The 13,560-nt window shown below is 41.3% G+C and overlaps 2 protein-coding genes across 4 annotated transcripts in view; one reads left to right on the top strand and one right to left on the bottom strand.

Annotated features, from left to right (window-relative positions):
• Window positions 1-266: 266 nt before the first annotated feature.
• Window positions 267-4,027, top strand: LOC128436974 (uncharacterized). Of its 3 annotated transcripts, none has more exons than XM_053418921.1 (4): window positions 267-1,663; window positions 1,793-2,183; window positions 2,441-2,528; window positions 2,833-4,027. In XM_053418921.1, exons 1-4 carry the CDS (start codon window positions 1,648-1,650, stop codon window positions 3,358-3,360), a joined length of 1,023 nt encoding a protein of 340 aa, XP_053274896.1. In that variant the 5' UTR covers window positions 267-1,647; the 3' UTR covers window positions 3,361-4,027. The 3 variants fall into 3 exon arrangements, with proteins under 3 accessions (XP_053274896.1, XP_053274897.1, XP_053274895.1); XM_053418922.1 differs by having other exon boundaries at window positions 267-1,978; window positions 2,074-2,183; XM_053418920.1 differs by having other exon boundaries at window positions 267-2,183.
• A 5,830-nt stretch (window positions 4,028-9,857) lies between these two features.
• The window catches only part of mtnr1aa (melatonin receptor 1A a), a 30,578-nt gene continuing 26,875 nt past the window's right edge, over window positions 9,858-13,560 (bottom strand). The window contains exon 2 of the mRNA XM_053418591.1: window positions 9,858-11,392. Coding sequence (XP_053274566.1) covers window positions 10,524-11,392 — 869 coding nt within the window. The 3' untranslated portion in view covers window positions 9,858-10,523. The remainder of the gene's footprint in view (window positions 11,393-13,560) is intronic.

Raw genomic sequence — 13,560 nt, 5'->3', positions numbered from 1 at the left:
AGAGGGACAAATAGACAAGAGGAAATATTTCAGCTTAAAATAACAGTGGAACTTGAACTTTTGCTATGATAAAATGATATTGTTACAATTATACTTATTGTTTTGTTAGGTTGTTAGGCCTATAGTATATCGTCTGTCCCATAATTCACATTTAATGTTAAGGTACTGCATTACATTTGAACTCCAGTGTAAGATTAGACAGGATGGAAGCAGTTGTATTTGTGCTGAGCAGTAGCGGCTGGCCAATAGGGGGCGCTAGGGCGCCGCCCCACCTGATTGAAAGTGATTTTTAAATTTTTTTTTTATTTTTTTATTTTTTTCAAAATAATAATTTAAGTACTGCTTATTCTACAAATAAATATGTTTTGAATCATCAAGAACCAGTCATACATATAATATAAACCATTAGTTAGGGGATAATTTGTGTCCATGGTCATTTCTCCTCCCTCCTGGGGCGCTGGGAAAGTCGCCCCAGCACTGCAGCAGCTCAGCCAATGGTAGGCTGTTGCTGAGGCAAAAAAAAACATAGCAACGGGTAAATTAGCCAATGAGCGTCATCAAATTTGATAAGCTTGGGGCGCTAAAAATATCGCCCCAAGCTTTAAGTATCCTAGCAACCAGAAATAAGTGTAGGAAATCGAGATGGCGGCGTCAAGTAGACAAGAACAAGAACACACAGGGCTTCAGCTACCCATAAATTCTGTAAAATCTCTCTTGCTAAACCCCTTTGAAAGGAGAACTTTAGGGGAAAAACTGTGCGTTAAAGAACTTGGACCTGAGAAGCCCGGCCTGAATTTAACACAGCAGACACAGGAGAAAGGTAAAACGTACCAGAGGAGCTTCTCTCTTAACTGGTACGACAGGAAGGCTTGGCTAACTGGATGTGGTTTTGCAAATGCAGTATTCTGCTTCCCGTGTTTACTTTTTAAAATGCCGGGGACAGATACTACGTGGACTGTAACAGGAGTTAGAGACCTAAAACATTTATCCGAGCGCATCAAAAAACATGAATGCTCGAAGGTGTACATGAACAACGCTGTCAAGCTAGCTATGCTAGGAAGGATTAGCATAGCTGCACAGCTGGATGAAGGACACAGGATTGCGGTGAGGAAACACAACGAAGAGGTGGATAAGAACAGACACATTTTATCGAAGATCATTGATTGTGTGAAATTCTGTGGAGCTTTTGAGCTGGCATTGCGGGGCCACAATGAGACGGCATCCTCCAACAACCCTGGCATTTTTCGGGGATTAGTCGATCTTGTGGCGTCACTGGACGGTGTGTTAGAGGAGCACCTGAAGACCGCCACTGTCTTTAAAGGCACCTCAAAGACAGTTCAAAACGAACTTTTGGACTGCATGCTGTCGGTTCTTCGAGACTGCATTCTGGAGGATGTAAAAAGGGCAGATTATCTGGCTATTCAGGCAGATGAAACAACAGACACTGCCACTCACTGTCAGCTGGTGCTTGTGCTACGTTACATTGACAGCCTGAATAAAGTCCGAGAGCGTTTTTATGAGTTCATCCAGCTTCCAAACTCGACCGCTGACACAGTCGCCACCGCGGTGTTGGAAAGGCTGAACACTTTTCTTCCTGAAGGACAACGGGGGAAATGAATCGCCCAAGTCTATGATGGAGCTGCTGTGATGAGAGGAGCCACAGGTGGAGTGCAGCGCAAAGTTAAAGACGTGTACGGGAGTGCCCACTACGTACACTGTTATGCTCATCAGCTCAACCTAATAATGCAGCAGGCAACATCCCACATCACCAAGGTCAGTGCTTTTTTTTCAGATCTGGGTGGTTTTGCTGCGTTTTTCTCCAGGTCATCCAAGCGAACCGCTGTGCTTGATAAAGTGGTGGCACACAGACTTCCTGGAGCTTCATCAACAAGGTGGAACTTTCACAGTCGTGCTGTTAACACCATTTTTGAGCACAAGGACGACCTCCTGAAGTGTTTTCGGACCATCAGAGAGAATGGTGAATTTGATGCAACAACTGTGAGAGAGTTCGGGGGTTTTGAGAGGATGCTGGAAGATGAAGATTTTAGTTTTTTTCTTGCATTTTTTCATAAGATCATGGCACATGTAGACATGCTGTTTAACCAGCTGCAAAAGAGGAACATCGACTCTGTCTACATCACAGGAGTCATTCAGAGGTTCACCAACAGCATACAAGCTATCAGGTAGGCTGTCATTTTTCACATTGACTGATAAAATGTCTATGAAAAGAACAAACATTAATTACATGTCTGAACAGAGTAGAATAACTCATAATTTTGATAATAATAACTCTCAATTTCAAGACAATCCAGTTGGGATGAGCTAGTAAAAAATGTATTAATGTAGTGACAATACACAGAGCTGGACTAATTTTATATCTCCAGCAGTTTTCTAAAACTAATTGCGCACAGCGACTTATGAATCATCTGTTTTGTATCAGGGACTCCGTTCCTCTATCTGTGCAGCAGCCATCCACAAAGAAACGGAGGGCCCTAGGCCAAGAGGAGCAGCACCGGTTAGCTACAGAGGTAAGATGTAACATTGTTCTATATACAGGACATGAGGTGTTTTTACTTTGTTTGTCTTAAATTCCTGTATAAAACAGTTAGCCTATGCATTTAAATATTTTTGAACTATTCACCATACAGCTACTGAAAAAAGCAAACATGATAAAATGTTTAGATGTAGTTATTTCATATTTATGATATTTAACAATAAGCTTTCCTTGTCCTTGTGAGATACTAATGATATTTACATGGTGATATATAAACATTTAATTCTACTGTTTATTATGTGTAGTGACCTTTTTTAAAATGATGTATCATTTCATAGGTATGTGATACCATTCTGAATCATGCCAAGGAGAGGTTCTCTTTCACCAAGCACCTCATCAGTGCCACTCTGCTGCAAGGAGACTTGTTCCCCCAACACAGCGTAAAGTTCCCAGATTCAGCGCTGGAAACCACTGTGGAAGCCTACCCCACACTGGACAAGGCCAAACTGAAGACAGAATTGTCCCTGGTCTATGAAAATGAAGAGTTCATGGCTTGCAGTGGCGCACTGGCTCTCTTCCAGGTTTTCATGGAAAACAACCTTCAGGACACATTCAGCGAGACTGTAAGTCTTTTAAAGATTCTCATCACCACACCGATGACCACAGCAGAATCAGAGAGGTGCTTCTCTACTTTAAAGAGGATAAAAACATTCCTTAGGAACACCATGGCACAAGACCGCCTGAACGCACTGGCTATGCTCTCCATGGAGAAAAACCTGATACAGAACATTCCTGACTTTAACACCAAAGTCATTGAGAAGTTTGCCACTCAGAAAGACAGAAGAGCAAAGTTCATGTACAAATAAGAGCACTCACTCCCTCTCACACATACTCTCAAACTCACTCACACACACTCTCAAATTCACTCACTCACACACTTTCAAACTCACACACTCACTCACAAACTCACTCACACTCTCAAACTCCCTCACTCACACACAAACACATACACTCACACTCTCAAACTCACTCACTCACAAACAAACTCACACATAAACTCACTCACTCATACAACTCAATATTTACACACAGTCTCCAGGTTTCAAGGGAGTGAGACATAAATGCTGATTAGACTCCAATTGGTACATTTTATGTTCCTATACCAGTTTTTCTGTATATAGTTAACTTTAATCATCCACCTGTAAATATTACAATAATATACAATGATATTGTAATTTGTACTAAGAGTATTCACTAATATATGTAATCCAATTGGTACATTTTATGTTCCTATGAGACAGTTTTTCTTTGTATATAGTTATTTTTAATCATCAACCACTTGTAAATGTCTCTCAAGAACTTGAATTTTGTATTAAGAGTATTCACTAATATACATCTCATATCATTGTCATTATCTGTCAAACTGTTGTTTTTAAAGGACAATTAAATAATTATTGTTTATCCCTAAAACAATGGTATCTTTTGGTTTGGGTTCTTTTATTGGGATAGTTACCGAAAGCTTCTGGCACCTACAGCCCCACCTAGAATAATTTTCACCAGCCGCCACTGGTGCTGAGATATAAAAAACGTGCTTCCATAAACAGGTCAGAAAACAACTGAACAGAAAACAACATGTGCTAATTAGAAGGAACATTAAATCAAACCACTTCACTTTGCCATGTGCAGTGTTGTGACTGTTTATCTCTGAACATGTAACTGACTGAGGTGTGTATACGTGTTCGTGGCATCAACCTAAATTTAATTAACACTTAACTTGTTTACATTAAAAAAGCTTTCATATTATGGCTTTAATGTTATTTACGCTGCTGTCACATAAATCACACCTGCTTGGGAACATATAATCAAACCATTGTCATTTCTCTCACGTCCGGAGGCTACAGTGTCGTCTCTGTGGGATTTAACTGGATCTCTCTTGTTTACACATCATCAGTAACATCGACATGTTTCTGTTATATGACAACATCTTCTAATCTACTTAAAGCTTAAGTTTTTATAAACCGTCTTAAATAGGAATCTACATCCACGTTTCAATATAAGCATTCTAGCAGGTTTTAACAGGCAATAATCATGGATATTACTGCTACGGCTTGTTTGGGTAAATCTGGGTCATTATTATATAATGTAAAAATATCTTCCTAACCCTTTTGTATTAGGAAATATCTTTTGATTTCAGTGTAAAGAATAATAATTTTCTTTTTTATAAGAGAAAAGGTGCCACACCAACAGAATCATGAATAAACATCCAAAAAAAACCTGACTCGGGATAAAACATTAAAGTTCGACCACAATTCGCAAATTCCTCTTTTTGTCATTTTAACCGTGCTCATTTGTTTATCCAGAATATCACCTCAACCTTTCCTGGTTGATGGTTCCTGTTTTTTTTTATCTAAGTCCGACTATAGCGGGTTTATATAATTTTGTAGTTTCCATGAACCACATTTCTTGATTGTTACTCACCACACTCAACCTGCTGGTCCAGGTGTTAAGGGGGCGTCAACCAAACACTTCCTGCTTTTACACTGCTGTTGGTGTCGTTGGTGATGTCACAGGCAGTTCCAAGTACGGGAGGATTCTGGTCGGTTTAATGTTACTATGATAAGAATTCTGATTCATGACTGTAGACATTTTCTCTCCTTATTTGTGATGAGATGAGTGTACTTGCAGAATACTGAGTGTCTTAAGCAGTACAAGTGGAAGTGTCATTTACTTATCTGTGGTGAGAGAAACTATGACACCCCTGCAAGAAATATGGGTCGGTCTACACTGATTCCTCAGTACATTTGAGGCATTTTTCAGTCAATGATTAAAGATTTTACATTACGCTGTATGTGCGAACAGCTTTATGATGAAGTCCATAAGAGATAAGGGAATCCCTCAGTTATGTCTTTTAAGTTAAGTTTAGTTGTATTTGTTTTCCTTACACTTTTGCATGTACTTGGGTTAAACAAATAAACACTGTGGTCAGACGTCTTCACATAATCTTTATTGGCTAGCTTATAACAAACAATTTTACACGTGACCTAAGGAATAAAATCAAATCCAACAAATGTCTACGCAAAGAATTTGTCAAAAAACAAATGCAAATACTTATTTATTCTGTTAAAGTTTTTTAATACTGTGATAAGATGGAACTGTGATATAAAATTTTTTCTTTTTTTATCCTACCATCCTAGGTTGTAAAGGTGAGAAGAATATAATTATATGAGAAGCACATTAATTAAGAGTTGGTACCATATGGCTGTGTCAAAGTTGGCGGCACAGACAAATTGGAAAGTCACAATAAAAGTTTTCCCTGGGTAGATACAAAAACTCCACATTGGTCCCGTGTTTCTATTCTCTTCTTGATGTGTTTTTCACAGCCAATGGGATTGCTTACAGGGATTTCACAGCTGCACCGGTGTGAAATGAAACTCGTGTCCACGGTCTCAGGATGGACTGACCCCGGACCAGAAATCACTATACAAGGAACAAAATTGTGTACTGAAAGAACAGTCCACTGCTGAGACACATTCAAACCTAGTCTCATTCCATTTCATAGCATCCTGAGATTTGTGTGTGCGTGTGTGTGTGTGTGTGTGTTTGAAATGGCCATAAAAGTTGAAATAGCTGTAAAAATCAATTGTGGTCCACTTGAATTTATAGCAGCTACAACACATTCAGAAAGGCGGCAAATTTTATAAAGATTGGGCTGAATACAAAATGCTACAGGGCACTGAAAAGTGGAGTGAGCCATTATGGGCTGAGTGAAGACCATATGTGTCGTTGTTGAGCAGAGGTGTCATCAGGTTTGCCTGCAGCCCTGCCAGAAGGTTCTGAGGGGCCCAGGTGAGGCCTGATCTTTCTGGTTTCTCTCAATGTGAACTGACATAGAATGAATGAATGGGGTTGACGCCTCAAGCATTATTGGTGATTAAGATAAAGATAAGAAAGAGATATAAGAAGCTAGAGTAGTTTATAATGAGAAGAGAAGGGGACCAATTATCACTCCCTGAGGTACACCAGAGGAAATTAGGTACCACTTGGACACACGACAAACCACAAACACCCTCATTCAGTTTACTTTTGCTGTTGGTGCTGTTGTCATAAAACTCAGGGGGACAAAAGGAACAGAGCAGCCTCTATTTTATTAATCAGGATTCTTGATTTGAGCTACGTATTGACCAGGGATCATTTGGATTTCTGCTCCATGAGGGTGACATTGTTTTTCCAGTCAGTGTATTAATAAAGCTGTGGAGGATGTGATGGTTAAAGTAGATCATGAAGGGCAAGGAACCCAAAACCTCAGTATCTCACATTCTGAGATGCTGACAAGGGACTCAACAAAGAACACATCTCTTCAGAACATTTATTGTGAGTCAGACATCGTGTTATGAAGAGATAACATAATGCTGCTACTTCACTGGACACATCAGGGTTTGAGGGAAGCAAAAGTAACAGTATGCAAAAACTCAAACCGATTTTCACTTTTGTTTTTTAAACAGACATGTGCTACTATTCCAGTAACAGCTACAGAGTGGAAAAGAATATGTGTCTGCATAATGCTCAACGTATAAATAGCGTACACAATGTGTGTATTCTATTTGATGGTTGTAAGACAGGGAAAAAAGCTTTTGTCACCATATGTTCAGATTTATTTTTAATGATTCAACAACAGTTCATCCTCCCTGTGCTCTTCTGGGAAATGTGCTCACAGGTGAAACAACTTCCTTTATTGGAGGAAAGTTGGAGAAAAAGACTGAATGAAGCGAAGCTGCTGCTTTCGGGGGAAAGAATGAAATAAATCTACAGAGGTGAAAATTGTGTCTTCTATCGGCTCATTGTCAAGCTGCTGAACATCTTGACAATAACTCAGGTAATTTAGCACTGAGGTAGAGGACTAATGCATTTGAGGAAGTACAGTTTTTTGTAGAAATGTTGTACTTTTGTATGTCGTGCTTTGTCGTGTCATTTTGTGTAACTCGGTTGCTGGTGAGATCATAAGGATCTCCTCTGTCTCCGTGGGACTAAAAAGTATTTTTTCTCTGTTCAGGCTCCGGCAGCTCTGGGGAGTCTTCGGGGGCCCAGGTGGCAGCAGTGATTCATCTTTGGATTATGTCTCTGCGAGAGAGCGACGGGAGGACAGAGCTGTATTATCCAGCATCTCAGCTATTTAAGTCATCTTTCAGTGCGGCTCAGCGCCGACCTAAACAAACACTGACGACACAGTGGCACCTTCCAGGCGAGAGGAGATAGATGGCCTCTTCACAGAATATCGATTACATTGCTGTACAGATCCGTGTGACAATGCTAACCAGTGACACAATAGAATAACAAAAAGAAAGAAAGACAAAGTTTTTAAATATGATATATTCCGTCTTTACTGCTGACTGCTAACCTGGGCAAAATACTTTTTACCAGACATAATACTCGTGAAATATCACTGTAATAACCACTGGGCACTCATATAATAACGTAGTAATGACCCCTAAGTACTCATGTATCAATGTAGTAAGTAATGAACACTGAATACTCATTTAATCAGTCAGTACTCTTGCATGCTCATGTAAAAATTTACCCATTAATAATGCAATAATGACTACTGATTACTCATTTTATAATGCAGTAATCATTACTGAGTATTCATGTTATAATGCAGTAGAGATGAGTACTTAGTACCCATGCAATAAAGTAGAACTTGTCTCTCAGGTCTCATCTAATAATGTGGTAATGATTACTGGTTACTTTTGCAATAATTAAGTATAAAACTTAATTAATAAAGCAGCAATGAGTACTAGTACTTAATAGTGCTGTAATAATTACTGAGTACCATTGTTATAATGCAGTAATGACTAATAGGTACTTGTGTACTAATGTACTCAGCAGTCTTACACCAGTAATGGACCAGATAAGTAAAGTTTTTATACTTTTTTGAGTTAACTGAGCTTTTGGTGAGTCGTTAATTTGTTTTTTTAAATAACTTCAAGGTAACAAATTGACTTGAATCCAGTGAACAGATGTTGTTAAGACATATTCAGTTTATAGTTTTCCACAACATTTCTTAAGAAACGGATCTTTTGGGTCAAGTTGAATCAGAGCCTAGACGTTGGCTCCCGTTAACTTTCATGTGTTTTTCATTCTCTGCTGGAGCTTTGATGCGTGGCCTTGTCACGGTAGAGGATACGTTCTCTTTTCTTTTCTCTGTATTGAATCAGGACAGGTACACAGGCCTGAATCTGAGCCATTGGTCACGTATATCACCTGACTTCTCTCTCCCATTTAGTTGTACATCCTGAGCTATAAAAATCTTTGGGCTACAGATTACAGTAGAACTCTGTTGGCAGTGTAAATCCCTGGGATTTCTACATTTGCCCATCCCCGACCCGTTCAGTTGTTTCCTACGACACAGAGCTCTTGGGATTAAATGGACGGGGGGGGGGGGGGGGGGGGTCTGCTGGGAACCGGCACTTTCAGCTCTTCCTTTGAGGACGATGGTCAGCAGCTATTACATAAGCCCTGTGAATTTCGGATGCGTGTCGTTCTCCTCTGTGATGCATGATGCCTTTGTCTGTGTCCCACTAACAGGCAACACGCATGCAAACGATGATGTACAGTGGGCTATACGCTCCCTGCTTCCCATGATGCACTTCACTGAAACCCTTTTTTTATTTGCTCACCTTGAAATTTGTCCGCAGACTGGAAACCTGGAATCTCAGTGTCGGACGGCCACATGTGCATGAGTCCGATGACGCAGAAACAAAAAGCTTCACATTGGAAAAAAAAGAAAAGCAAAATGAATTTCATTGGCTGTGCTCCACTTTGGATAAAAATACTTCACTCAGGGCGGATTTCAGGCAGAGCTGTCGTGGTTGATCCTTTGCAGAATTATGAACAGAGGACAAGCCGAAGAACACAACACAGGGGGCACTCACCTGAGACAAGTTTGACAAAAAGAACAATTCAAATACTAAAAACATTAAATGTATTAGTTACGCTGAGCTTTATAACGCTAGTTGATTTGCTGTTTGAGCTTGTAGCAGCAGACTAGTAGACTAGACTAGTAGACTTTTATACTATTTCTATTTAATTTTATAGGTTGTAATTACTTGAGCATTGCTAGAAGAGAGCCTGAGACTCAAGCATTTCACGGCCAGCGACTGCTTAATGTTATTGTTGTGCATTTGACAATAAAAAAATCTTGAATCTTAAATCTTGAGATACTACCACAGCTTGTATCTTTGTATGAATGAGAGTAGACTGAATAACTAACCCTAACCCATTTTATGGAAACACACCACATGGATTTAATCTAATTCCAGGCTCAATACAGCTTTTCAAAAAGTGAAATCAGGACTGCAACACATCCTCCCATCAATATCAGATTTTTATTTTGCATATGAACAATTCCTGATATTCATGCATACATTATAATGAGCTGGCAAGAGAGAGAGAGAGAGAGATCTTTCTTACCAAAATATATAATCCACCGAATGAAAGGGACGGTAGTGCAGGATATAATAAGACAGCAGCAACCCACATTGCTTGCACTTAATTAGTCTTACAGAGTCACAAATGAGGTTATTAAAATCGACTAACTTCATTTATAAACTTCTCCTTCTACTTTCAAAATGTTGACTAGAATATATATATTTTTTTTAAACACAGTGGCCTTTCTTCATGTAACCGTAACCTGATATATATCTCACCATATACCTACGTGACACTTCATACAAAATAAATACTTAATATAATGCATGATACATTTATATCATCACTGTAAACATGAAAACAAAACCAACGTCATATATTTTTACGGCACTACAGATACTGCAGAGTCAAACCAAAGTGCTCGATCAAAGACAAAGATAAGATGCACCCCTGTTTTTACTGTGATTGCTCTGAGGTCAGATATAGCACCATACAGCGTGACAGTCTGTGAACAGCCCAGAGGGTAGACACTGTTTTAAATGTATATTTGGTATTTTTCCCACTTTTTTTATATTTGTGTGTGTTGGTGTCCTCTCAGTCCTCCTCAAACCGACTCCACCTTGACCTGGTTATTGTTGGTCATGAGCGGTGACGGTTTGCTCTTGAGCCTCTCCCCCGCGTCGTTGGAGCTTTCCTGGAAGAAGATGCGAGCCGTGCACACCGAGACCACGATGCGCTTGTACTCGCGCCGGAAGTTCTGGTTCAGCACGCCGTACACGATGGCGTTAAGGCAGCTGTTGAAGTAGGCCATGAAGTAGCTGGCCACGAACAGCCACTCGGGGATGAGGGGAATCACGACCCGCGGCCTGATCGCCACGGCCAGGCCGATGAGGTTGAGCGGCGCCCAGCAAACGGCGAAGAGCACAAACACCACGAACATGGTGACAAAGTTTCTGACGTCGTGCTGCGTCAGCTTGGGCCGGTTATCGGGTTTGACCCGTCTCCTCACCTGGATGACCAGGATCCAGATGCGCAGGTAGCAGTAGGTGACAATCATGATGGGTAAAATAAAGTGAAAGAAAACCACCGCGATGGTGTACGCCGAGCTGGCCGACTGCTCGAAGGTGCAGGAGTAAACCCGCGGGTCGTACTGGAGCGAGCCCACAAACAGGTTGGGCACGATGGCCACCACAGTCAGAGCCCAGATCAGCAGCACGTAGCACACCGAGTTTTTGTCACTGTACAGTTTGTCGTATTTGAGGCTGTGGCAGATGTAGCAGTAGCGGTTGATGGCGATGCCGGTGATGTTGAAGATGGAGCCGATGACGCTGAGGCCCATGAGGAAGCCGCTGATCTGGCAGTGCATGTAACCCAGGTTCCAGCCATTGTTGAAGATGGAGGTGAGGACCAGAGGGTACGGGTAGATGGCCACCACCAGGTCTGCCACTGCCAGGCTCACCACGAAGATGTTCCCTGCAGACGAAAAACACAGAGAGAGAGAGAGGAAGGACGTGAGTCACTGACAGCGAACTGCTAATCCAAATGAATGCGATAGAGAGAGCGTGAGGGATTGTGCAGAGAGAACGCCAAATTGTTCAGTTTGGAGTTATCTGTCGGATAAAAGGACTGAACCGCTGCTCTGCTCCGATTCATCAAAATTACTTTCAGCCATTTGTAACCAAAGTGTGGAGAAAGTTATGGAACAAATATTGACTCACAGAGGAGAAAACATGGACAAAAAATACATAAAAAATAAGATTTCAAGCAGATTATAGTTATTGAGAGAACTGCAAAGTGCTCTGTGTTATATATCTACTAATTCCTGAAATCCATAATGCATATCTCGAGAACCGTGCATGTGTAAGCATGCCCCAATGACGTGCAGTGTTTGGACACGCTAGTGATACGCAGCTCGGTGAGTAGGGTCTGAAGAATTAGCATTTCTGATTAATAGCGTGAAATAGGCCAATTGGACGAGTCATCGGAGGACGGTTTGCTTTCTTTCTGAGAGAAACAAGTAGGCTCATTCCCACGGCTGCAGAATCTTGCGAAGAGAATCTAGTGCATTTCTGCAACAGGCGCCTTATTGAGGCCTAAATACTGGAACAGCAGATGCTATGCTGTCTTTGGAATGTTCATGTGGGTGCAGGTGTCTAAATTGAAGAAGATAATTCCTGCAGGAGGCTGATAAGAGGATGAGTCGAGCACAAATGTGGATTGAGACGATGCCAGAGCTGATCTGCACAGTATTTTCAATATTTATAAACTTTGAATAAACAGGTGAACAGCTCTTTGTGGAGCAGCTTCAGGGTTCTGAGGACTGAAACCAGCAACCGGTCTTTATTTGTTACGACTCAACTACTGCAGGTCACTTTTATAGATTCAGGAAGACAAGGCTGAAACGAGCATCACCACAGGTCAAACAAGCAGCCCATTGCAAACAGGCAGGTTTAGCACAGACTCTGCTCTAGTAACTTAATCAAGGTTTCGAGGGTCGTCATGTTCTCACCGCACTCACATTTTAAAATAAGCTAAAAATCGAAAATCCACAAAAAAGCTACGGTATGTTGTCGGAAAATGTTTGGGGGGTAGGTCAAGTGCACATGATTTGTAAATGTGCTGAAACATGCAAAAGCACCAGCGAGGCCCTTTTAGAGACGTCCATTTGTTTTTGTAGCTACTTTGTTACATAAGCCAGAATAAAGAGCCTCGAGGCCGTTGAGAGGGAAATCATCTGCACATTTCTGTGCCTGTGTGAATATATAAGAATATCCGGTAGATTCCCCCCAGTGAGTTCATGTGTATGCGAATGTGTGCGTGTGTGAACCAATTATCACCTTCTGATGTCGCCGAATAATGAAAGGGAGGGAACCCCCCCCATCCCCACCCCACCCCCTCACCACCCTTCTGATTGCCTGCGAGGATTCCACACTGCGTGAACATGATCTCCAGTCGGGTCAGTCAAGTGAAGGTTACACATGAACACGCTGCTGCACACGGAGAGGGGACGGACAGCGACTGGCATCTTCAGCCGCTCTCCAGTGAAATACATGACGCCTGATTCAAATATCTCATTAAGCTCATTGCGCCACTTTTTTTAGACACAACTCCACATTTGAGCAAATATTAATTACCATCGCATGCCCCTTCATTAGAATATTGAAGGATGTCAAATTGCAGTCACACGTCATTTGCACAGCTGTCACTTACACATCAGTGAGATGTCTGGCATGAATTATAGCGAGCGTCCATATAACAAGGTCTAATGACGAGCCTGTATACGGTTTTACCGATGTGACAACCTCCTGTCACAGATGATTGGATGCATTACCTGCATGTCAGAAGGGAACTACGTGCATGGTATATCTCTCAGAGCAAGATGCAGATTCATTTCTGCTGCTGAATGCTTTTTAAAACAATGGGTAAAATATCTGGTCTAAAAATAACTGCAGGACCTTCATGGTTTGGGTATTGATAAAGTTTGGGGTTCGGGATGTAGTGTTTGTGGTTGAGGTTACAGAGTAAAGGGTCAAGAGTTGCTTGGAGTCAATGTGACAGAAACAAGTGTGTGTGGGAGAGTTGTGTGACGGCCGGCTGCAGCTGCCAAAGCCAAATGAAATGTTCTTCACCCGGTTACAGGA

This window comes from Pleuronectes platessa, chromosome 3 (genome assembly GCF_947347685.1).
Source record: "Pleuronectes platessa chromosome 3, fPlePla1.1, whole genome shotgun sequence".
NCBI lineage: Eukaryota > Metazoa > Chordata > Actinopteri > Pleuronectiformes > Pleuronectidae > Pleuronectes > Pleuronectes platessa.
The sequence above is the reverse complement of the archived record's forward strand: the minus strand, read 5'-3'. Positions and strand labels throughout refer to the sequence as shown.